At 44.4% G+C, this 27,309-nt stretch overlaps 1 protein-coding gene across 1 annotated transcript in view; it reads right to left on the bottom strand.

The window, feature by feature from the left end:
- Window positions 1–27,309, bottom strand: part of LOC121287544 (transcriptional repressor CTCF-like) — a 58,233-nt gene that overhangs the window by 4,001 nt on the left and 26,923 nt on the right. Inside the window, exons 8-11 of the mRNA XM_041205476.1 lie at window positions 22,804–22,937; window positions 18,263–18,383; window positions 14,031–14,180; window positions 2,069–2,229 (exon numbers count right to left, since the gene is read on the bottom strand). Of these exons, the coding sequence (XP_041061410.1) occupies window positions 2,069–2,229; window positions 14,031–14,180; window positions 18,263–18,383; window positions 22,804–22,937 (566 nt within the window). The remainder of the gene's footprint in view (window positions 1–2,068; window positions 2,230–14,030; window positions 14,181–18,262; window positions 18,384–22,803; window positions 22,938–27,309) is intronic.

Raw genomic sequence — 27,309 nt, 5'->3', positions numbered from 1 at the left:
TAAAGTATACTGAATGCTGGAAATGTGGAATAAAAACAGAAATTGTTGGAAATACTTAGTAGTTCAGGTAACATTGTTAAGAGATGAAGACCTTCATTTGCCCACTTAGCAATCCACTTCAAGGTAATTCATTGTATGCAATGCATTGTAAGGGTTTCTGAGACAGTAATGAGGAGGCATTTTAGATACTACAACTATTTCCATTGGAGTAAAAAGACTAGGAAATAGCTTTTTTCCAAACTGATGATTGGTTTTGACAGGGTGAACATGAAAAGGATATTGCCTCTGACTGACGAGTCAGAGACAAGTTATCAATCATTGAGAGGAGATAAGAGTTTTCTTTATAGAGTTGTTGGAGTTCCACAGGGAATAGTTGAGGCTGACATCACTGCACCATTTAAGATGACAATTAATGTTTCCTTGGCAGTGTGGACGGGGAGCGCTGATGGCAGAGGCTGGTGGAGGCCTGGAGCTGGAGAATGAGGAGACGAAGTGGCTGGTGGAGAAACTGCAGAAACACGACAGGGGAGCGGCAGATCTGGAGACGGCAATGTCCATCACTGGAGACAGAAGATCCCGGGAACAGAAAGCTAAACAGGAAAGGAAGAAAGGGCTAGCAGAAGTGACCATCAGGAAGGAAGATGTTGAATTGATTATGAATGAGATAGAGATCTCTAGCAATGCAGCAGTGTGGTCCACGAGAACATTTAGGAAATGTCATCAAAGCTTTGGCTGCTCTCAATGACTGAGCTCACAGCATGTTGCCTGTGGCTGTTTCGGACATGCTTAGCAGGGGGGATGCAAAGAGATTGGGGCAAGAGGTGAATGGAATTGAAGGTCCATCCATCTGTGCAAACACTGCCCACTGTTTGGTGACGGGATTGGGACGGTATCAGTGAAGCGAATGCTTTACTGGTGCAAGTGCTACTCAAGATCCGACACTGAATCCTGAAGATGGGCAGAACCCTCCAAATGAGAAGGAACAAAAGGACTCAAAACTTGAATCAATAAAATACAAGTTCACTTACTCAAAAAAAAATTAATCTCTGGTCTAGCAAAGAGCCGGCATACACATGATAAAGTGATACCTCCTTCTGCTTTGTAAACTTTTGAGGCTTTTCAACTGGGAAGACTTGACATGGCCTGCAGGTGGGGCCCAATGGTCATTTTTGGTAATTTTTCAAAATCAAATTCAGGCATAGCCTTAAACTGAGAAGGGGAAACGTGAAAAGACCGTCTAAAGCCACCAGACTGAACAGGAACAATAATACAATCAACAAGGGTGTACACATTACAAATCTTGATCAAGGCTGCTGCAGCATAAAAACCAGTCTGCGACTCTTGCATATTTCTGCATTCAACAGTCAAAAGAAAAGTAATTTACAAACTTCACCATTAGCCCCTTTTAAAATTTAACAGGCAAAATGAAAGATAAAAACAGAAAATGCTAGAAAAACTCAGCAGGTCTGGTAGCATCTGTGGAGAGAAAAACAGAGTTAACGTTTCGAGTCTGTATGACTCTTCTTCAGGGCTGTGAAGATGTCATACAGACTTGCAATGTTAACTCTGTTTCTCTCTCCACAGATGCTGCCAGACCTGTTGAGATTTTCCAACATTTTCTGTTTTTATTTCAGATTTCCAGCATCCAAAGTGTTTTGCTTTTATCTTAGGCAAAAATGAGAGGCTTCCTCCAGTGGCTCAATGCCCTTGAGAAGAGAAGAAAACTATCAATTAACTGTGCTCCTGCTCATTTTCACCATCCAATGGCCATCTACAAGAGGTGTAAGAAGTGGTTCTGAGGTGAAAATAGAATCAGATTTAGCTGTGAAACCCCTGCAGTTGAATAGTCTGATGACACACTATGGATAGTAGCCTCCATCAACAAGGCTTCAGATTTCTTTTCTGGCTAAGCTTGCAGCAATCCGAATTGATAACACCGATCGACACTCCATGGTATCAGCAGCCAGGAATTCATAAATCGTTTTGGGAACTTTAAATTATTTTAACTACTTAAACACTACATATGAATCTGGAGTAGACTGTACCTTCAAACACTTCAGCAGTATACCTGTTTACATGCATAATCACACTGGTCACACTTGAAGCGTTTCTCATTCCTGTGGGTCTTTTGGTGCTGGATAAGTGCAAAGCGCTCATGGAACGTAGCCTCACAATGACGACATTTCATGCTGGAGCTTGTGTAGGAATGCTGCTTTCGTAGATGGACACCTAAAGGTTGCAGATACAAGTGTCATTTTGTAAGAAGCTTATAAACAATAGGGTTTCAACTGAATATTTATCAGTCTTGACAATTTTAAAAGGATATTGGGGTAGATTGTGAACATAGAAACATAAGAACAGGAGTAGGCCATTTGGCACCTCAAACCTGCTCCACCAGTCATACGATCATAGCTGATCTGATTGTGGCCTTAGCTCCACTCACCTGCCTGCCTCCCGTAGCCCTTGACTCATCTGTAGTTCAAAAATCTATTTAACTCAACCTTCAACATATTCAATGGCCCAGACTCCACTGCTCTCTGGGGTAGAGAATTCCAAAGATTAACAGCCATCTGAGAGAAGATATTCCTCCTCATCTCCATCTTAAATGGGAGACCTCATTTTTAACCTGTGCTTCCTAGTTCTAGATTCCCCCACGAGGGGAAACATCCTTTCAGCATCAATCCTGTCAAGCCCCCTCAGAAATCTTATACGCTTCAATAAGATCACATTTCATTCTTCTGAACTCCAATGAGAGGGAGTCTTTTTGAAACATATACCTATGTTGTGCTGTTATAAAATAGGTGATAGCAAGTCAGGAGCCCATTCTACACCTCTCCCCATTTTTACTTCCATTGGCTTCAGGAGCAGTGTAAAACAGATTACCAATTCATTATCACATCAAGTCAGAATTAGACTCATTGTCTTTGTCTTTTCCAGATCTGAAATATCGGCAAGAAGAAAATCATTTAATTGCATAATCATGATGACACTTTATATAAGCGAGCCCAGAGGTCCTATGATAATAGAGAATCTTCAAAACTTCTACTCTATACTAGCAACAATGCATGATAATCTTAAATGCCCTAAAGATTTAAAAACATAAAGCTTAGAAATACGCAGCAGTTTTTAGCACATCTCTCAGAAGCCTCTTACAGTGCTATGCATACAATGATTTATTTTGAAGTGGATTGCTATCTGAGCAAATGAAGAGTCTTCATTTCTTAACATGTGCATGCTAAGCATGTGTTTAACCCCAAATAAACTAAACCCACCTTAATTCCTTAACATAAACAGAAATATCTGGAAAAACTCAGCAGGTCTGGCAGCATCTTCGGAGAAGAACAAAGTTGACATTTTGAGTCCTCATGATCCTGCAACAGAACTAAGTAGAAATAGCAAAGGGGTGAAATATAAGCTGGTTTAAAGGGGGGGGGAAGAACGGGGGGGGGGGGGGTTGTTGGGACAAGCAAACAGTGATAGGAGGAGATAACCAAAAGATGTCACAGTCAAAAGAACAAAGAGGTGTTGAAGGTGGTGATATTATCTAAAAGAGGACGAGCAAGGTAGGTCTAGTGGGGGTGGGGTGAAATACATTTAAAAATAATGGAAATAGGTGGGAAAAGAAAAATCTATATAAATTATTGGAAAAAAAAGGGAGAGGGAAAAATGGAAAGGGGTGGGGATACAGGAGGGAGTTCAAGATCTAAAGTTGTTGAACTCAATATTCAGTCCGGAAGGCTGTAAAGTGCCTAGCCGGAATATGAGGTGCTGTTCCTCCAGTTTGCGTTGAGTTTCACTGGAATGATGCAGCAGGCCAAGGAAGGACATGTGGGAAGAGAGCAGGGTGGAATGTTAAAATGGCAAGGGACAGGGAGGTCTGGGTCATTCTTGCGGACAGACCGAAGGTGTTCTGCAAAGCAGTCGCCCTGTCTGCTTAATTCCAACTGTGTGTGGTTGAAACTTAAGTGAAGAATTTCTGTTATCAGCTTCACAGAGCAATTGTAATGATGCTCCTTAAATGTCATCAGCCATGTGGCAGCTCAAACTATGGGATCAGTTACAAGTCTCTCACCTACCGAAGTTATTCAATTCAAGAACTGGAATTAATTTCCTACACTATTGCTATTTTGAATATTGGCACCATTTATCCAGTGGCAGCAACAAGTTTAGTGAGTTGTACAGTGCTTTAGGTGCAAAGGGAGAGGGTACCACAAAGTTTCATGCAATGTACAAGTGAGCAAATTCTGAGAAGGCCATTAACTAGTCTGCTGTACTACTATATTTTTCTGATTGAGAAGACATTTAGTACCCATTTTTATTGTGAAGAAACCTGATTTTTTGTCCATCACTAATTGCCCTTGAATGGCAAACGACAGGTCATCTAAGATTCAGAAAAGATATGTAAAAGCTGATATTTCAAGTAATTGACATGATGCATGATTACCTCTCAAATATGCCTATGTTGGGTTTATCACCGCATTATCAGTGTTAATGCTGTATTTTTGGCAATACTGAAAAAAGAGACATGCAATCAAAGCTTTTCGTCTTGCACTCAACAGGATAGCTCACAAGAATTTTCCGACCGTAACAGGGGAAAAACAATTTATCCCACCTGATAAGAGTGTTGATTGGTTTGCAAATGGACTCTGATTGGTGGAGGCGCTGCCATGGAGAACGCAGCACTGAACAATTAACTACCCAGCTTTGTTCAAATTCAAACCGGGCAAGTCAACTCTGTTTGGTCAAAGCATTGCATTGGGAAATGAAGGAGGGAATGACTGCTCCCCAAGCTTCTGTTTATTTGAAAATGGTGCAATGTGTGAGCAAGTTCCTTTTGTCTGCAAAGGACAGGGCCCTGTGTGTGAATATATGTGGCTTCGAGCTAGCAGTGTAAATGAGTCACACTGCAGGCCGGACTGACAATCTTAAATTGGTTTTCAGTATAATTCTTAGCACAATCAGGATTGTTTAGCAGGTGTAAAAAAAATTTTAAAAATAAAACACGAGAAAGCAATTAGTCTTGACAACATAGCAACGGAGCAGATAAAGCTTTTTGGACAGCAAGCAAAGAAATGGCTCCTACAATTGTTCAACCACTGTCTGGCAACACACAAGATACCTAATATTTGGCAGAAGGCACATGTAATAGCACTATTAAAGCCCGGAAAAGATCCTTCAAATCCTAAGTTTTCGGTCAATTTCACTGCTTTGCCACGCCAATAAGCTGTTTGAACGCCTGATACTCAATAGGATAGCACCAACTGTAGATGAGAAGATCATTCCAGAGCAAGCAAGTTTCCACCCCGGCAAATCAACAACAAGCCAACTGCTCAACCTCACACAACATATCGAAGATGGTTTTAAGCAAGGGATGATAACAGGTGCTGTTTTTGTAGGCCTGTCAGCAGCATATGATACAGTGAACCATAGACGTCTCCTCTGCAAGATCCTAGAGGAGACAGAAGATACTCAGATACTCACTTAACAGAGCTGTTAGAAAGCATGCTTCAGAATCGCCGGTTCTATGTTGAACTAGGTGGGAAACGCAGCAGGTGAAGTATTCAGAAGAATAATCTTCTCAGGGAAGCGTGCTTGCACCGCTGCTGTACAACATCTACACGAATGACCAACCTTTAGTCAGTGTCACATGCCGTTTTATACATGCTGATGACTTATGTGTCACTGCCCAAAGCACTGATTTTAACACGGTGGGGAAAACGCTTTCTGAGGCCTTGGAGGGACTAACATGCCACTATGAAGAAAACCACCTTCGTGCAAACCCATCAGACACAAGTTTGTGCATTTCACCTCAGAAACTGTGAAGCCAAACGCCAACTTAAAGTAACCTGGTGTGGAGCAACACAGACGCATTGCGAGCACCCTATCCACTTAGGAGTCACCCTTGACAAATGCTTCACCTTCAAGAACCACACTGAAAAGACAAAGACAAAAGTAAGCGCACGAAACAACATCCTGAATAAGCTCACTAACACAAAATGGGGAGCAAGCTCGAAAACACTGCGAACCAGTGCACTTGCTCATTGCTATTCCACTGTCGAAATGGCTGCCCTGCATGGGAAAGATCTACTCATGCTAAGAAGATGAATGCCATTCTGAATGCAAGCTGCCGACTTATCACAAGTTGTTTAAAACCAACAAACACCAACAGCCTATATTTACTGGCAGGTATCGCTCCCCCTGATATAAGAAGAACGGTAGCCAGCAAGAAAGAGCGACTCCGTCAAATATCAGATGAGGCACCCTCTACGTGGCAATACACCCAGCCGCCTAAAGTCAAAGGAGAGCTTCGTGAACAGTGTTGTTCCATTACGATCAACCCCATCTGAGGTCCGCATCGCCTTGTGGAAAGACCAGCTCGCCAGTCTCGAACAACCCCCAGCAATGCAAATTCTACCAGATGAAAGCCTTCCCCAGGAGCTAATTGCAACTGGGCAACCTGGAAGTGCCTTAACAGACTCAGGACTGGTGTAGGTCGTTCGAAGGTGTCATTAAGCAAATGGGGATATACAACCTGCCCGACAACTTGTGGAACTGAGCCACAGACTATGCAACATCTCCTGCAATGTCTATCGCTAGAGGAATCCTGCATTGTTGCAGATCTTGCCGAATTCAACAACAAGGCGCAAAAATGTGTCCAGTTCTGGCTGGGCCATGTATAGACTGTCCGTGGACACGATAAGAAGAAGTAGGTGTTGTTCATTCGCGGAATCACATCAAACGTTGGACGCATGTTTGAGTTTTGCAAGCACGGGCTAGTTTGGCATGGTCAATACTGTGCCTGCTGCGAACAGCCGATGGGATATGATATTTCACAGTGCAGAAGAAGCCGTTCAGCCCACCGAGTCTGCACCAACACGTGAGAAACACCTGACCTACCTACCCAATCCCATTTACCAGCACTTGGTCCATAGCCTTGAATGTTATGACAGGCCAAGTGCTCATCCAGGTACTTTTTAAAGGATGTGAGGTAACCCAACTCCAGCACCCTCCCAGGCAGTGCATTCCAGAGTGTCACCACCTTCTGAGTAAAAACGTTTTTCCTCACATCCCCTTTAAACCTCCGGCCTCTCACCTTGAACTTGTGTCCCCTCATGTCTGACCCTTCAACTAAGGGGAACAGCTGTTCCCTATCCACCCTGTCCATGCCCCTCATAATCTTGTGCATCTTGATCAGGTCGCCCCTCAGTCTTCTCAGCTCCAATGAAAACAACCCAAGTCTATCCAACCCTTCTTCATAACTTAAATGTTTCGTCCCAGGCAACATCCTGGTGAACCTCCTCAGCAACCGCTCCAGTGCAATCACATCCTTCCTATAATGTGGTGACCAGAACTGCACACAGTATTCCAGCTGTGGCCTCACCAAGGTTCTATATGACTCCAACATGATCTCCCTACTTTTGTAATCTATGCCTCGATTGATAAGGGCAAGTGTCCCATCTGTCTTTTTCACCACCCCACTAACACGCACCTCTGCCATGATCTACCATTGTTGGGGTGTACAGCCTATAAAACTGGCATCACAGATGCCCGTTTCAGTAGCTTTCACCATTACATGCAGTCCAACATGGATGAAGCAAGCCAGGCTGCCAGAGCTGTGGGATTTGCTGTGATCTCAGGCCTCCCCCAAGTATAGGGTCCCATCTACTGCACACATATGGCATTGAGAGCTCCCGGGCAGCAGCCTTTGAGATTCATTAATAGAAAAGGATTTTACTCTCTGAATGTCCAGCTGATGTGTGATCACAGAAAATAGATCCAGCATGTTTGTGCTAGGTACCCAGGGAGCTCACACGACTTGTACATTCTGATTCACTACGCATTCCAGGTCAATTTGCAAACTGTGCCATTACAGGATTCTGTAAAGCTAGGCAGCTATTCAGGAGCAAAGTAAGAGCCTCACATCAGAACGAGCACACACCTGACATTACGCACTCATTCCATTCTAGCAGACATTTCCAATGTCACTGAGTGGAAACAACTTCCATCGTTCAGCGTTATGCATGCGGAGAGTGGGAACTAAGAAAAGAATAACATTTAGCCTTAAATGCAGCGACAAAAACACGCTGCAAGGAAGCATGAAAGGCTCGACGATGAATACTACTTTTCCCAAAAAAATCAGTTATAAAATATTGTAAAGCACACCTGGGAGAAAAGGTTCTAATGCTGGTCGCTACAAATACTTGTTACATCCATAAACTATAGATTTCAGTGCAACAGCACCAGGATAATCACTAACTTTGATGAGCAATTCTCCTGAGGCCAAATGATGTCTGCCTGAGATCCAAGGGTCACGTATATTGTCCAGTCATCATTTTCGCATATGAAGTGCCTTTGTTCATGTCACAGATGTGGAAATAAAGGTGAAATACTGTGATGAGACTGAGTGAGAGTTAATGGAACTGAGGTTTCAGGTAATTGGTTACAGTGTGGGGGGGATAAATGCAAAATATATTTACAACAGTGAAGATTATATACAGTGAATGATCACGCGTGCCACCTTTGTGCACTCAAACCTTCTTAATTTTTCTTACCCTACCGCGACATCTAGGTGCAGCCTGATATCAGCAGCAGAGATGGAGGCAGTCTGCTGACAACTATGCCGTTTTCTGAGACGACTTTGGCGGGTGTCCTCTGAAGGCCTGAGACCTGGATAGCCTTGGCCTGCAAAGGGTCTCCTGCTCTGGGTCAGGTGCGCCCTCCTCAGCCTGACCTGCTGGAGCTCATGTGGTCACAAGCAGAGGAGATTTGGAACAGCTGGATACCATTGGAGTGTCCGGGGTGGATGCCCCCAGGGTGCCTGGCTGGTACCCCTCCTCGCTTTGGGTGCCCGGGGGGCCCCCCCCCCCCCCCCCCCCGACTCCTTGAGAAGGGGCTCCTGGAGGGAGGTTGAGATGCCCCAACCCCCTCACCTAGCCACTGCTGGAATGCACCCATTCTAAAGCAATGGTATGCAGGTCTGAGTGCAAATCCAGCAGAAATTGCTGGACCTGAGTCTCCAAGGTGGCCGCCATCCTTCCCATGGAGACGTCGATATGCTGATATGCCAGAACCATGACATCAGCAAGAAGTGGACGCATACCTCCATCCTTCATTCCAACCTGGTAACAGCCTCTGACAACTCTGCCTGATCTTCCCCTGCCCGTCTCTGCATCTCGCAGGGCCAAATCTGGAGGCTTGTCATTGGACTCGACTCAGCAGGGGCCTGGTCTCCAGCAGTCCTCCAAGTGTCAGAGACTTTGGCTGCCACTGCCTCTGCCTGCTGTGGACACGTCGGTGAGGTGATCACCAGATTCTGAACCCAAGCCTACTCTAGAACTAGGTCCCACCAAGGTGCGTGTATCTGCACTGGTGGAGCATGCAGATGAACGCAGTGACAGGTCTTCATCAGATGGTTCTTCACATAATCATCTGAGTTGGTCTGGGGACTGGGGCTGAAGCATTTGCCTGAGCTCTTCTTCCGCCTTTTCTTGCCATAGCTGGAATAAAGAAGAGATAATTAGTAACTGATTAGACAAGCTCCAACATTACACTGTCCGATGTATTCTGGATGGACCCTCGCTGACTTGTTGAAGGAGGCTGATCTTGCCATCCGCGCAGGAACAATATCTATCCTTTCCTGAGAGGTCTGCTGCCTGCTCCTTGTGAGAGGAGGGTATCATCAACACAACACCCCCCCCTCCCCCCCCTCCAGTCTTGGCTCTCTCCCTTCTGTTGTGGAGGATCTTGTCCTGCATAAAGACAGATGGAGTAAATGTGAGCACTATGGAATAAAGAGCAGTTCAGACGCATGAATACCTGTTGTGTGCTGAGCGCCCCCCTCAGTAAGGGATTAGGGGTGCCATTTGTGGAAGAACTTACATGATAGTGAGCTTAAAGTGGCCAACAGACATTCAGTACTGATGTCCCACCTGCTGGCAGTATGTGACATCCCTGTGCACTCTAAACCTTACACTGCCTGATGCCCTTATGAGAGTGTGAGTAGAGTGAGTTTCACTTATCCTGGCAGAATGCATCTGATCATTCATCCTTTCCTGCTCTGCAGTGGCCATGGGCACTGACCTCCCTAGTGACCTTTTTCCAGGCTGGCACTGTCAGGTGGAAGGACCTCCTGCTCCCATCCCGAGGAAAGAGGACCTCCTGCCTTTACTGGGCAGTTTGGAGGAGAATGCCCAAGGAAGCCTCGCTGAACTATGGAGTGGAGGGTTTGTTTCTTTTGGGTGCCATTGAGAACCAGAATAAAACAACACACCCGGCCTGCAGTGTGTGAATGTCTGTGCGGGTACTGTTTATATATGGTACCAGAACCTTCAATCCCATGAGGTAACAGCAGGGTGGTCAAATCCCTGCTCACCCCACCATGAGAGTTGACAAAGCTCCTCGTTGATGCATAATAATGAGCTGAAAAGCAGAAGATCGCACGAATTAATATGACCCACCGCCTAACTGGACACATGCCGACTTTCCCGTCTGCCACCAAACTTAGTCTCCAGAATGGAAAATTTTGCCCAGTGGCTTTGGTCTTCTCAATATTTATTTGGAGGAAATTTTTGCTCATCCAGTACAGGACTTTGGACAACCAGTGTGACAATTCAGTCAGTGGAGGGGTTGAGAGAGGTGGTGGTTGAGTCAGCTGGGTGTCTTCAATATGCATGTGGAAACTGACACTTGGGACTGGATTTTATGGGTGTTCAGGATAAGCCCCCCTCAGTTGGGCTGGCTCACCCCACAGCCATTTTCCAGCCATTGGGCCTTTAATTGGCTTGACAGCAGCCTTTTTCTGTTTGGGGAGGAAGTCCCACCGCTGAGATTGGCTGGCCAATCAAATGGCCGGCAGCTCTCTGGTCCCAACAATGCCACCAGGAGTGGTGGCCACTGCTGGGACTGAAGCAAATCTGAAGAAGGTGAGCTACGATAGAGCCTGGACTTTAAGGTATGTCCGTGGTCAGAACTCATCAAGGGGAGTGAGTAGTGAGCAGAACAGGAGGCGGGGAAATACGGGAGGTGGGAAGACTAGGGATGGGGGTGGGGGAAAGAAGGCCACTGATGGGCACAGGGGGCCTGCGAAGGAGACGCTCCACCTCCCACTGACCCACCACCTGCCTAACTAGTGAAACCTGCTGAATTGAAAACCCTGTGTGGGCCTCTCCCACTGTGGGTAAAATCCCGGAGGATGCCCTTGAGTGACCATTAATTGGTCACTTAAGGGTCTCAATTGACCCATGGACAGCTGGGCTCCTGACTCTAACCCTGATAAAAGTGTGCCAAGGGTGAGGGTGGGGGAGGACAAGTAGCCGCTAGCCTGGCACCAAATTTTATGAGTCTCCCCACCTGACAACCCACCCCCGCAGGGCCAGCCCTATGTTTTCGGATGATTAGTCATTGGTCAGCTTGTAGATGATGAGGGGCGGGTGAAGGATACATCCTTGGAGGACACCAGAGGAAAAGGTGTGGGGAAGGGAACAGAAGCCATCACAGGTATCTCTCTGGCTAAGACTGGATTGATAATAATGAAACTGCAGTCCCACCCAACTGGACAACAGCGGAGAGATGTGTGGATGATGATGTGGTCAAAAGTTGCAAGTAAGTAGAAAAGGACAAGGAAGGAAAGTTTCCGACCGTTGTAGACACGTGGATATCATTTATCATTTTGGTAAGGGCTGCTTTAAGTGCTTTGTCAGGAGAAGGAACCCAAATGGAATGATGCAAACATGGATTTCCAGTAAAAATGGGCACAGATTTGGACTGCAACAATAGGTTCAAGAACTTTGGAGGTTGGAGATGGGGAGGTAGCTTGCAGGAACAGAGGGGTCAAGGTTGGGTTTCTGGAAAGGGGATAGCTGATGACAGTGAATTTGATGGGGACAGAAGCAGAACCTGAGGAAATAAAACTGTTACAATATCAGCTAACATAGGGGACAAGAAGGGAAGTTGGATGATCAGCAGCTTAGTGGGAATAGGGTGGAGGGAACAAAAAATGGGTCTCGTGGATACCCTGAGTTTGGAGAGTGCAGAAAGTAGTTGAGCCAAAACATTGTATGTTTTCAAGAAGGAGTTAGATATAGCTCTTGGGGTGAAAGGGATCAAAGGGTATGGGGAGAAAGCGGGAGCAGGCTACTGGATGATCAGCCATGTTCATAATGAATGGAAAAGCAGGCTCGAAGGGCCGAATGGCCTATTCCTGCTCCTAGTTTCTATGCGAGATCAGGGCTGGGGTAAGGGGCAACTTTAGGGGGATGTTTGGCTGAATGGACTAGGAGAAAGGAAGTGCTAGAGGCAACTGATCAGATAGCATCCATTTTAGTGATAAGTCCACGAGCTCCTTGTACTTGTTGGAGGTCAGGGTGGAGGGGATAAGGAAAGGGGTTTAAGAAGACAGTCATCTGAAGTCGGTGGTATGGTTGCATCCCAGGATGGCCCTGAAATAATGAGTAGTTTTGGCAGAGGACAGCAGGATTTGATAATACTTTACGTGACCCAGCCGGATCCAAAAATGAATGGCTAAGCCAGTTGTCCACCTTGAACATTCAAGTTTGTATTCCTTGGACTTGAGAATGGGGATGAGGGCTTTACCTGGGGAAGCGATGAAGGTGAGATAGAGTAATGGTTTTAGTGAGGTCAAGTGGATCAAAGGTGAGGGCATGAGTGAACAGATCAGTAGCTTCTGAAATGCCAAAGTGAATGGCAGACCACAGGCTAGACAGTTGGGAATTCAAAAATGCAGTTTTAAGTGGCTTAGGCGAATGTTTTGCCAGGAAGTACACATAAGAAAGTGGGGTTGGGAACTGGAAGTGGCTTGTGGGTGGAAAATGATGCAGTGATACAAGTGATCATAAATGGCCTCTATCTGGAATTGACACGATGGGAGTAATGAGGCCAAGTGATGATAAGATTAAGTGGGGGGGGGATGGGAGAGTTGCACGTGAATATAGGTTGGATAGTCCTTATGGAGGGGGAGATAATGGGAAGTGAACTCAGAAGAGAGACAGAGAGAGAGAGAGAGAGAGCGAGCAGATGCTGTTCAGAAGGAGATTAAAATCACCAAGGATGTGAAGTCATTTGGTGCAGAGACTGAGGAAGGAAAGAAGTGAAGGTATCTCAATTAGAAATTTAGCATGGTACTTTGGTGGACAGCAAAGGGAAAGGGTTTTAAATGAGGGGCCGGAAGAATGAAACAAGATGAGAAGCTCACAGGAGGACAAGCTGCCAGATGAGTGGCGGGGCCAAGCTTGTGATTTGGTTATAAGAGTTACACCGCCACCCCGACAGTCTACATAAGACAAGCAGTGCAAAGTATAGGCAGGGAGGCTTCATTTAGAGGTAAAGAGGAACAAGGCAGGAAGCTGGTAAAACCAGGGAAAGCTATGGTCGATTGGCTCCCTGAGCATGTCTGCCATCGGAAATTTTACAGAGGTGGTAAGAGATGGACAGTCTTCCCGTTTCAATTTGAATATGTAACGGCCCTATTAAGGGTCATTTTGCCAGGCTAATGCAATATTGCCGAGGGTGCAGAAGCTGCCGGCTGAATATCCTTTTAAGTAAAGAGGGGGGCTGGGAAGTCAGCACCCCACAGCGGCTGGAGATAATTTTTAAAATTATCTCCAGCCTACCTTCTGTAGGTTTCAGGATCCCTCTCTACCTTGGTCACTGTTCCTGGTGGTGTCGCTAAGGCTCCTGAGCTGCTGGCCCTGTTTGAACAGGCCAGCAACCCCAGCAGTGGCTCATTCATGAGCTGATGCCTGTAAAATTAAGGGGGAAGTCTGCCAGTAAGCAGTACATGTTGTCGACAAGCATTTCAGGCCATGGTTGGGACCTTTCTGATTTTGGCAAAATCCAGCCGATTATGTGGGAAGTTATCCGCATACTGCAAATTCACTGAAAATTGGTTATTTTACAATGGTTTACAAAAAAGACCCTGCCAAATGGTTATAAGGATTATAAACAGATTGTTAGATCTTTTATTTCTATTTTTTCTGAGCTTCCAAAGTTACCTTTTGTCTAGTTCACCTTACCCAAGTCACTCTTTCTTGCAATGATAGCATCACAGTGAGGACAGTGATACTTGGGCACATTGTCTGTGTGCTTCTGCCGGATATGCATTTTCATCGTTCCACTCTGTGTGAAATTGGCCTGGCATACATGGCACTTGTAAGGCTTCTCACCTACAGAAGATCAGAAATTACAGGCCTTGCTGGAAAACCCTTTACTTATAAACTATAATAAGAATTGAATTGCATTTTATTCCACAATGCACAAGGAATAAACATAACAGTAGTCGCATTGCACTGACACCTTGGAACATGGCCTAATTGCCCCTTCAAATAAAAATCTATGTTTAAGCTTTTCATCAATTTATACTGTATGTGAAGAGAGTGCTCAATGGTTGGTAAGTGGCATGCCATGGAGAATGCATCACTGATGGTGACTGACAGTTATGTTATGGCACAGCCGATGGTAAATGCTGAGCTGCTCAAATCCAAAAGCAACACTTGAAACAACTGACACAACTGTTTTGCAATTTGTATAAATTTCGAGATGTGTGCCTTGAATTCAGTACTATTAAGACCACTAAGTCTTATAGGTTTCTTACAAAACTAAACTAAACCTTTATTAATAGAAGAAATGATTTTAAGTGCGCACATAGATGTATAAATTACTACCACAATAACTTCTAAATCTGCTAGTTAATCTAACTCCCAGTTACACTTTTATTAAGGCAACAGTAAGACACAGATTTTAAAAGACCCAGGCAAAGAAACACGATACCCTGAACAATCCAATTCAAAGTGAGTTTTCTTAACTTCAGTTCTTTGTAGTCCGCAGTTTGAGGCTTAGATGCTGAAGGCTTTTCACATTTGTTTTAGATCTTAGAATGCCTATCCTTACATACAGCCTTTGTTCCTTTAAACATATTTTCCCCTTTGAATGCAAATTCCCATTGTTTCACTATTACCTTTGGACCTCACCTCTCTAATAATAAAAATCTCTCATGGTACCAATTTTACCAGTAACCTTTAGGAAAAATAAACACACTGTTTCTTAACTTCTCCTGGTTATGTGAAACATTTTACCCCTCCTTTGAATTCAAGCTGGTCTGGTTTATTTAAAATGCAAATTTTCCCTTTACTTCAGACATTCTAAAACTTCCCCCATATTTACCTACTTAACATTTCAAACCTAGCTTATCTTCTGACACATCAAAGCCTTCAGATGAGCTGCCTTTAATTCAATTAAGTCACACACACAGACACAGACTCCACTATTACTCTACTTAGCAATAAATTCCAATAACATTATGAAAATTATTACATCTGCCCAACAGTTAACTACCAAACATTGTTTGAAATTTAAACCAGGCAGCTTGACCCTGATTGGTCAAGGCATCACCCTGAGGAATGAGTCAGAAAATGGCTGTCACTTATTTTGTTTAGCTGAAACAGGCGCAATGTATGTACATGTTTTTTCTTTCTGCAAAGAACAGCGCCCTGCTTATTAATATATGTAGCTTCCAGTACACATAAACGTGCCACATTGTGAGCCCAACTGACAGTCTTAAATTGGTTGTCAGAATAATTCTTAGCACATTGAGGATTATTTAGCAAATGATGTTCAATCGTGGAATTACATCTAATGTTGGACACTGCGTTTTGAGTTTTGCAAGCATGGGCTGGTTGGGTATATGTACCCTGCCCATTACAAACAGCGGCTAGGACATGCTGTTTTATACGGTCTGCCAGTCTTTGGGACGTACGGCCTGCATACCCAGCATCAAACTGGCACTGGAATTCATATACCAAATCACTCATTTGTGTGATAGGCAGAGCGCCTTTTTGGCTTGACAGTAGCATCTGTTACTGGCAAATATCACTTGTGTTGCTACCACATAGTAGCAGTGCAAAACAGTTAGCTTCACCTGGAAATGAGTGAGGGGTAGGAGGTTAGATGTGATTCCATCGAAGGCACATTTCCCATAGAACCCAACAAAGATGTTTGTGAGAGCTGGGCCTAGAGGGGATCCGGTGGCAACATCATCTATTTGGCATACATGTTGTCATTAAAATTGAAATCAACTGTATGAGTTGCTGAGTTCATAAAGTTCAATGAATACTGATTCACGCAATTGTGGCGGGTCTAGATCACCATGATATAGTGCTGTAGCACAAATATCTATGGCGTCCTTAAGGGGAACGTTGGTAAATAGGCTAGCAATGTCAAATGAGCCCATGGACACAGCACTGCTTCCTATATGCAAGTCCTGTATGGCCTTCGCAAATGTGAAGGAGTTCACCCTGTATGTGGAAAACTTGGTCAAAACTGGTTGTAACGTTTCTCCCAACCATTTGGCCAATTCATGTTGTGCAGAACCAATCACAGATAAGATGGAGTGTATAGGGACATCACTTTTGTGCGTTTTGGGAAGCCCATGCATAGGCAGACGGAGCAAGCTATGAGGACGAACCCTGTCATATATATCACTGTAGCTCATCACTCTTACACAAGTTCAACAAGTGTTTTTTTTTAGCTTATTTTCGAGCAAGGCTGTCTGCTTATGTTGAGCGGACTGGCCCTGAAAAGTGCCCAGTCGACCTCAGATTACCCTGGAAAGGCAAGGTATCTCAAAAATTTGAGCAACAAGTGAAGTTAGCTGTTTCATGCTGCAACTATGCTGTAGCAACAGCAGTGATATTCGTCACTAACAGGATGCTGCAATCAAACCAAAAAGACATTCTGCCTATCACACGAATGAGTAATGTGGTATATGAATTTCAGTGCCAGTGTGATGCTAGATATGTAGGCCATACGTCCCAAAGACTGGCGGATCATATCAAACAGCATGTCCTAGCACTGTTCACAATGGGCAATTTAAATATGAATCTCTAGCAACTAGTCAGGTTTAATTTCCATCTCTGATGTAAACAATCTGTGTATCTCCAAATGCAATGATTCAGCAGCAACCGATAATGTGATCACTAAAGATGGCTGCAGAATGAACCACCTTACTTAACTGACCAAGAATTCAAAAACAAAGGAAACCACTGCAAAACACTTTTAAAGATTAAAAGCAAATCCATGTAGAATTTCAATGAAATTACTAAGTAAAGCTCTTACACCAGGAACTGTGTTGCTTAGGTAATAATGGAACACATGCTGGCAGTCTGAAGTCACAAAAGATCGGGATGAAGATTCCTTCGGATCATTTAATCTTTCTTCCAGAATACCCACCCTGCATCTTCCAGCAGTTTAATGCGTGAGTTGAGAGTCATTCTGTGACAACATCCTTACCAATGTAGAGACATCACTTTTATACATGCACTCCACCATCATCACTTTTCCCTTTTTATGAATTATTTTACTGTGTTTCTACTTTTCCCTCTGCCTCCAGATTTCTTGCCATGTTTCAGTTCCACAGATGCTGGAAGTTCTCCAAAACTTGTGTAAGTGTTCAGTCTTCTTGTGTGAGCCTTATAGTGAGATCAAATGATCCCAGAAAGTGATTTAACGATATCCATATATTTACATTTCAGCTGAGGTCACTCAATGGCAATCAAGAGCAATAACTGACAGCTTTTACTCTCCCTGGCACAGCCCAGAGGCACTCAGGTCCTGCCACCCCCTGAGCCACCCTCCAATGGTTGCAAAGGTTGGGGTCAACTAACCACAGGAATCATCTTGGGACCTTCTGGTCTGTTTCATTTAATGACGGTGATGTCTTTATCATTAGGCCTTTTGGTGGAAGCTCTTTATTAAGACAAGGGTTTTCTTTATAGAATTATATTGTATGTCTACCAGCTGAATGGCAAGAACCTTTGGCTTGGTGGTAGCACTGCTGCCTGAGTCAGGAGGTGCAAGGCTCAAACTGGCTTGCAGAGATCAGAGTTCTGGCTCTAAGTTCTGGGACATTAAAGCTTGTGCCTCCGATGGGTGGTGTGCCCCTCCTCAATACATAGGCTGTGGGAACCCAGAAAATCCTCAACTGTATAGGACCAACCACGCCATTTGTCATATGGTCATGGCCATGGAAGGAGTGTTCATGTCGAAGACTGTCAGTTAAGGAACCTGTGAATCCTTCCATTACTTCAAACTATTCTTCAAGAAAAGAGTTTAAAGATGCAAAAACAGCAATCTTCTGACCGTAACAGTAAATTACAACTATTACAACTTTTGACTCCCCAGTTGAGATATTAACAGATAGGAACTCAATGTTCAATGCACTGTGTAAATCACCAAAATGTCTTTAACATACCTAAGTGAGTTCTCATGTGTCGCTTCAGCTTGTATGTATCTCTGCTAGCATAGCTGCAAAACGTACATGGGTATGGACGCTCCCCTGTGTGGGAACGGATGTGTCGTTTCAGTTTACTCACCTAATAAGAATAAAACATGAAAAGTACAGTGAGGTGTGATATCTGTAGTTTACAAAGGAAACTAATAATTAAGATATAGAATAGAAACTGTAATATGTAACTAGCTTGATTCACTGACTATTTGATGGCCTTAATTGCCTTTTTCTCAACTGCAACAGAAATGCATGACCAATGTTTTAAACCCAAAGGGGTCATGAAGAAGCTCAGTCCACACCACTTATTTTACAGGTATGGTGCTACTATTTTCAGACCTTATTAGACCACCAGTACAATTACCGAGGGCTGGAAACACATCTGGTCAGTCTGTAGAGAAATATGAATACATGGCCAAGTCTGGCAATTGACTGGAATGATATATACTGTAGATGCTGTACCTTGATCTTTAACACTTCAATCAGTTTATCATTCAATACAAATCAAAACTTTAGACAAGATCTGACACTGTGCGCCATGGAACAAGTTACCATTATATGGTCTTCTACCAAAGCAATGTTTCATGGCTATCTCGTTCCTCCCAAATCACTATCTTTCAGCTGAGATATTAAACTGAAGCCTCACCTGCCCCCTCAGGTGGATGTAAAAGATCCCATGGTTCTATGCAAAGAGGAGAATTCTCCTGGTGTCCTGTGTAATATTTATCCCTCGATCAAAACAACTACCTGGCCATTTATATCACTGCTGTTGATGGGAGCTTCCAGAATGCAAACTATCTGTTCTATTCCCTACCAAACAACAATGACTACACTTCAAAAGTATTTCACAGGCTGTAAAGCATTTGGAATATTCCGAGGTCATGAAACATACTGTGTAATGTAGATCATGGATTATAAGTTGACCTTTGAAGCTTCAAAAAATCCTCCCAAAAATGGGGGGCGAATTACATGTTGAGTATAAAATGTGAACTGCTAGTGTTGATGTAGTTGGTCGCCATTTTGAAATGTGAAAAAAAAACAACACTGATAATTCAAATTAAATCACTGTCACATTTTATTTATTTAAATAATTCTGTGAGGATAGCTTTACCACAATCATGTTTTAAAAATCGTCAAATTCATCATTTTCAGCAACTGACGCAAAGAGTTCAACGAATTCATCCTGAGTTACTTTGACTATACCTTCATCATAAGGATCCATCTCTGGATCTGATTTGGTGCCTTCGATTTCAGAACCGTCCCTCCATTACAAATCATCTACTTCTCCATCCACTAAATTGGATATTCTGCATTCTTTGAATGAGCTGATGACACTTTGTGCATTAATAGCATTCCACGATTAAATGACAAAACCACACAAAACGTCAAGCAGGACATGCTTTGTGGAGATATTTCCCCCGTCAACCATCCCCCCATATTCCATTTGGTGCGAACATGATCCTTGAATGGCTTGTTGAGCCACACATCCAAAGGTTGAACTACGGGCGTTAGACCCTCTGGACAACTGCAATGTGGGTGTTATTTCTTCACAGTGCCTCTTGGTCTCATCAGTTATATCGGATCTGAATATGTCCCACGCTAACAAGCTGTGTTCTTTGCGTAGGCTACTGAGATGCCTATTCCACAATCAATTCACAACTTCACCCCATCCTCATCCATTTAACCGTTTGTCATGGACATGCACAAATACTCCTGTAGGGAACTTGATTTTCAACGTGGTTTTACATTTGAAAATTACCGCAGGCTTTAATTTTGCTCCGTTAGCCATGAAGACTAGGAGCACCGTGAATCTTGTTTGCCTTGACATGTCCTGTAGTTTTCACTAGAACAAGTTTTCGAGCTTTTCTACTCCACAGTTCGGGTTACTGGGCCACTTTGAAACTCATGGGCATTTCATCCATGCTGCCGATGTGGCATAATGGGCACTCTTGTTTTTGCCACTCTCTGACGATGAATCACTGGAAACTAGTAATTTTGGCAGAGGTCTTTTGGCAGTCTCTGAGCAATCATGGTCTTCTGCCACAATACTAGACATTGAACGCAAGAGTAGGCCATTCAGCCTCTCAAGCCTGCTCTGCCATTCAGCACAGTCATATTTGATCATATTTGTTTCATAAAGTAGCTATACCAACTAGCTGTTGCTCTGGAATCTTTGTTGGGCTCAGGGTTTGATTTGGCCTACTTAAGTGCATATATACACTTTTCATTTTTGGTGACCATGTAACCATTCTGATGATTTTCACGGACCCATTCCAATATATGCTCTCAAGATCAGACCAATGTCTGGTCCCTGTTCTGATGGGTGCATTTGGTCTTGAGCATCTTCTCCAAGATGAATTCCTTCTTCTTTTATTCTCACACCACTTTTCCACAAACACCAAATTCCCTCGCTGCAGCATAGTTATCCGATAAGTTAACTCTTAACTTAAAAGCAGCTTCATACTTCGTTCCGTTTGCTGGAAGACCCATTTCTGTTCATCACTCATTATGCCATGCATGGTTTGCTCTGTGAGAGTGTCTTGAACTCTCATATATCTTCTTGGCAACACTGCCCCTATTGCCTGCTTGAATCCATGTCCTAACTTATAAGGCAGGCATAAATCTAACCATGTATTTCTGAGCTAAAAAATTGAGGCTGCCTTCAAATGCAAGTATATCTCTAAGCATGCATATAAATATTGCAGGGGTTAACTTACAAGCTGAGGCCTAGACATGAGTTTTGGTGCTGAGAAAATGGGACGTCTTAAATGCCAAGTCAACCTATACATAATGATCTATGGTAAATGCAAGCTTGTTCTTTCTTTATTAGTTATAGGTAACGTTTTGCATTCTGACTTTTTATTCCAGGTATAGGACTCAGGTCTCCCAATCCTTAGTGCAACAGCTGAATCACTGATTCTTGATCTTCTTGGTACTCTTCAGTTGAGCAATGGCCATCCTAATTTCTATATGTATCTTACATGTCTAACACATAGCTAACACCTCGGATAGATCTAATCTTAGTCTTTCTTCGCCTATTGATATTCCTGCCTTCTTCTGAATCTTCTCTGACTTCAAATGTGACTCCGACATCTCTTCCACACCTGAAGGTGTCTGCAAGCAGCTCAGTTCTTTATTTTCTTTCAATAATTTTCTACTTCATATAAAACTCAAAAATTTGAGCATTTTCGTTTGCACTCTTGGGCAGTATGCAATCGCTGGTCATCTGACATGCAACCGCTCTTTTGTTTCTAGCTGCCAATCCCGCTTCACACACAACCTTCCTTGCTTTTTTTTTATACCTATTGCTGCTCTGAACTTTCCTCCTCGCCCAGTCTAATCTTCAAATGCATGATTTCCTGGGATCTTTAAAATGAATTTCCATTGTGTTCTTGGTACTGTTTCAGCTGGTGGATCAACTGAATACTGCTTTCTTCCCGAATTTACAAAGGTGATGGAGTAATTGAAATTTCCAGCACCTCCTTACAAAAATCAGAGCTGGAAATGCAATGCTGATGTCATAAAGATGCAATGCATATGATTTCTGACTCCAATACTAAGCAGGGAAAGGTAGTGCAACTTAGAGAATTTAGATGATTTGAGGTGCGATTTAGATCATTTTTAAGGAGACCTGGATCTTCTTCAGGCACTACCATGAGGTCTCTAGTTAGTTTTGAAGGCACACCAAGACATTTTTTATAAAAAGCATGATCACAAATTTCACTTTGGACTTATCTGAAAATGTTTTTACTTTCCCACCATCTAAGGCAAAGTAAAAGGTTGAAGCCACAATAATTAATATAGAAGCCTAGGTGTTTCGTGCCGTCTTTCGGAAATAACTTTTTGGTTGCAAAATGAAATGGGTATGCTCATGGCTTTCCAGCCGCAAAGTCAATTCTCCCAAATTCTACCACACTTTACGACCTCCCACAGAAAACCCAATCAATGCAAAGGATCCTACACACCAATAGGAGATAGACTGGAAGTTATCGTGATACATTCAAACTTTAAAATTTGTGCCTCTTTCACCTTTTGGGGGAAAAATACAGCGCTATGAAAAATAACCCACTATCCTGCTTTTAAATTATGTGTGCAACAGAGATTGCAGTTTTTGATTAAGCATCAAGCTACACCACTCATTCTGCATACAAGTGACGCTTAATAATGTGAAAGGGAAAGTACCACCTGATGGATAGAAGTGACAAAACTGACAAATTGATTTAGTAAAGGATCAGGACCTTTGCAACTCAGAGAAAGGAGCAGTGAATGCAGGAAGCATGGAAAGAAGACTGTGACTTTATCAGCCTTTGCTGGATTTGAACTCACATCTGGTGCTCCTAATTTTTCTTACTGTCTTCAGCCTGAGTTCAGGCAGATGGATGCACCTGAATTGTGCTACACATGAACTTCTGTGTCCAGGTCATTAGCACTGCCCCAGTGTAGCCCCACAGCAACAATGATCCCTGATACCTGTTAATTGCACTCCACAGACACAGTGCTGCACTCACCTCCACACTAGCATAATCACAGATTGAGCACTTGAATGGCTTCTCATGGGTATGTTTGTAACGTCTGTGCCGCACGACCTCACCACTTGTAACAAAGGCCATAGCACAGTCAGGGCACTTATGTGGTCTGGTGCCTAAAAGAAAAGTTGCAGTAAGATTAATCAATTGATTTTAGACAGGTTAAAAAGAGGCTAAACTGCAGATTTGCTGCCATCCTTTGCACAGCATATTACCAACTTTAAAATCGAAGTGCATGTGTTACAAATATGAAGTTTATGAGATTAGTTTGTTTCAGGTCTGTGTCTTTAATTTAGGGCAAGATGTAGGAATGAATGGGGTCATATGACCTGCTCTGAATTCTGCTGACAAGCCGGGTGACTTGGTTGTTAAAGGTTAAAGGGAAGCAGTGGTCCCGAACTTCCAATTTTCGGTCCGGGGATGGCTATAATAGGAGTCAAGGCGGGAAGTAGTGGGGTCAGAGGCGGGCCCAGTGTGGGTTAGGCAATTCGTGCAGATGTAAAAAGCAACTCTTCAGAAAGGCCCATTTGTGAGGTAGGAAAGTCATGGTATAGTCCCTGAGCTTCAGAGGAGACGTCATCATCTTGGCACTACTACCTGGTAATGCTATTCTGCAGTAATGTTGCTATGCCTCAGTATGATGAACAGGGCCACAGTCTTTAGCCCATTCACTTGCCCTCTTGCCACCCATCCATCAGGATGTACTCACATTGACATGGTACAACAGTGTGACTAAGAAGGAGTAAGCCAGCAGGGCTGTTAGTGATCGGGAACACACCGTATCTAGGAGTGACAGCCGCAACATTCATGGCACCATGCATTTGTGCAGAGCCATTTCCTCAACCACACCTCAAAAGTACACACTGATGAAATGGTGAAGCTGGTTAGTGCCCGTAAGCACTAAAGTGTGAATGAGAATATTGTAAGATGCATGGCTCACAACCCTTTTGTTTTACATTTGTATTGAAGAGTGTCACACAGAGGAGACACTGGAGAAGGAGCGAGTCCAGCTCCCCAGGGATCAGCTATCAGGATCTGCAAATATTAGTGGACAAGGTACAGAAGATGAAACAAGTTCTGTGCCCTGTTGGCCGGTGCAATGCTCCAGCCACCACTAGCTGGAAATTCATGCTACAGTGAGCACCACAGGTCCTGGATCCAGTGCCAGAAAAGGTTCCACAACATGCTACGTTCCAGCAAGGTGAGTAGCTTGGCTCATTCACACAGAGATCCGAATGAAGGGTAACATCATCATGCTGCAGTTATGGTGCGAGACCTGTCATATACCTCTGCTATAGCATTGAGACATGTATGTGTAAGCTGCTCATGGGGGTGCGCAAAGAACCGATGTGAATGAACATTGTGAAGCATGGACACATTACAGAGAATTCTCCCTGCATCCACGAAAAGTCAGGCTAACATAAATTCATGCTGTCTTTGCAGTCGAAGAGGACGCAGAACGCCAAGGAGACTGCCTGAACTAGGGGCGACTCAGCCTGGCTGGAACCAATTAGAACCGTTGAACAGATAGTCATGGAGACAGCTAGGGTGTCTTTGCAGTTTTCTGTCAGTGATGGCAAGGCGTCTGTAGCAGCTGATAAAGGCACTGTTAAATGCACTCTGGAGCATGGTGGTAATGGTGGAAGTTACACAGTCAGTTCACTAAGCAAAGCGGGACATTGGCATGAGAAGGAGCAGAAGGATGCGGTTGTATCATAAGTGCAGCCTGGGCATGGCTAAAGGCCAATGTGAAGGGCCAGACCTAAATAACTCCTTTTGTGCCTCACACAGGTCCCAGCTCTGCTCCCTCACCCCTTTCCCAACCCCCAACACCTTGGGCCAGATCATCTGGGCATTAGGAAGAGGAAGAGAATTCTGAGGAGGCAGTGTCAGATCAGACTAGCCCAACTATCCCCAACTCGGATACCAACACATCGAAGGGTTCTATTGCATGTGTGAGTTGGTGGTACAGGATGATGGGCACAGCACCAGAGCGTAGGGGGAGGTGTCAGAGTCAGAGATATTTGTGCACAGTCCTCCTTGGAGGAGGAAGGAAAGTCCACTATAATGCTCCAGTGAGCTGAAACATGCAGCCTTGGGAGTCATCTTTTGGGGTGTAGTATTTGGACAATGAGATGCAGATGTGTGGGCATTCGGTGGAGTTCCCTGAGGCAGTGGGAGCTCTTGGACTGCCAATGGAGGAGTCCATCACCGTCATGAGCTCCACATTGTCCCAGGGGCTCAAACACATGAGCTCCGACCATCAGAGATTGGCCTCTCTGCAGCAGCACTTGGAGTGGATGCAAGAGCAGTATATTGGCCAGGAAAGGGTGCAAGCTTAATTCAGTAGCCTGAATCAGCCTATGCCTCCATCCAAGGAATACATGAGGAACTGTGTATCCTGAACAGGACGGTCCCACTGTTGGTCCAACAGATGCTGAAATGGACGACTGCTGCACACCAGCAGCCACCACATCAACCCCACCTGAAGGCCAACCCGGGGCAATGCAGGTCACTGAGAATGCTGAGGGAACCAAGGGCTCCTCAAAATACCCAGAGCACCTTCATCTTCTTCCACCTCCCCAGTCCCTCCGCCAGAGCCCTCGCCTGCTCCACAGGTGCCACCGGATATGGCTGCCCATGCAGGGATGCAGAGATTGCAGTGCGAAGTAAGTCCCCAATGAATGCCTGCACGATGAGGCTAGCCACCACATTCCTCATTGCCATATAGACTGAGAAATGAATAGCCTGCCTCCACCTCCTCTGCATAGGAGTGTGCGCGAATGCAGGCGCCGTATCACCTAGACCACTAATGGGTTCACCGTGGCTACCTCTTTCACTTCGTAAGTATCACAACTGAGCACTTTTTGAATACGTGTACGTACACTCTTAGTTGTCTTGATGTGTGTTTGTATACTACCAAACTCAATGAGAATGTTAACAAAATGAGGAAATTCTTACCATTGGCACTGAAAGTAGAATGCTGAGGTCTGTCTCGCATTGATGTCATCAGAAACAAGGGTATGCCCAGATTTATGAGGCATTGGAAGGCTTCGTGCTTCTCTGCTCTACCACATAAGGTTGCAGTGACCAAAGGATCAAGGACTGAGATACTCCTTGCATCATTCATTGTCCATCCATGCTTGACTTTAAAGGAAACTCAATGATCAGACTCTACAACAGATGGAGGTCAGAAGGTGCATCTTAAACATGAGTGTGGGTGCAAGGTAGTCATCTGGGTATCAATGTTATGCATTGGCCTAGGTGTAGGCAATGCAGGTCAAGATGCCATGTATGCTCCAGGGAGGATTGCTTATCTGCTGTCCCCATTATTTTGAATGCCTTTGCATTACAGGTGGCAGAGGCTGTGCTTTGTGAGGGTAAGTTTATGGAAGCAATGAATGTTGCTTATGTCACCCAGTTCTGACACTGGACCATGAGGCTGAATGAATGAGCATGCGCAGCATCCAAAAGAGCTGTTGCATGCCAGTTATGACCTCAACCTGCCCAATATGCCTTATCTGCATGTATGTTGGCACACACAATCATATCAGCATGTATTGGGTGTGAAGTCATGATTCCTATTATTTTTTTCTTTTTATTAATTCAGTCACAGGATGTTGGAATCGCTGGCTAGGCCAGCATTTATTGTCCATCCCTAATTGCCCTTGAGAAGGTGATGGCAACCCATGTTCTGAAACCGCTTCCTACATCATTTTCACGTGGTCCATCTCTGACACTTCCCTTCCCTTCCTTGACCTCTCTGTCTCAATCTCTGGTGATAGACTGTCCACCAATATCCATTACAAACCCACCGACTCCCACAGCTATCTCGACTACAGCTCCTCACACCCGCTTCCTGTAAGGACTCCATCCCATTCTCTCAGTTCCTTCGCCTCCGTCGCATCTGTTCCGATGATGCTACCTTCAAAAACAGTTCCTCTGACATGTCCTCCTTCTTCCTTAACCGAGGTTTTCCACCCACGGTCGTTGACAGGGCCCTCAACTGTGTCCGGCCCATCTCCCGCGCATCCGCCCTCACGCCTTCTCCTCCCTCCCAGAAACATGATAGGGTCCCCCTTGTCCTCACTTATCACCCCACCAGCCTCCGCATTCAAAGGATCATCCTCCGCCATTTCCGCCAACTCCAGCATGATGCCACCACCAAACACATCTTCCCTTCACTCCCCTTATCGGCATTCCGTAGGGATCGCTCCCTCTGGGACACCCTGGTCCACTCCTCCATCACGCCCTACTCCTCAACCCCCTCCTATGGCACAACCCCATGCCCACACAAAAGATGCAACACCTGCCCCTTCACTTCCTCTCTCCTCACCGTCCAAGGACCCAAACACTCCTTTCAAGTGAAGCAGCATTTCATTTGCATTTCCCCCAACTTAGTCTACTGCATTCGTTGCTCCCAATGTGGTCTCCTCTACATTGGAGAGACCAAACGTAAACTGGGCGACAGCTTTGCAGAACACCTGC

This window comes from Carcharodon carcharias, chromosome 14, assembly GCF_017639515.1.
Source record: "Carcharodon carcharias isolate sCarCar2 chromosome 14, sCarCar2.pri, whole genome shotgun sequence".
Classification (NCBI taxonomy): domain Eukaryota; kingdom Metazoa; phylum Chordata; class Chondrichthyes; order Lamniformes; family Lamnidae; genus Carcharodon; species Carcharodon carcharias.
The sequence above is the reverse complement of the archived record's forward strand: the minus strand, read 5'-3'. Positions and strand labels throughout refer to the sequence as shown.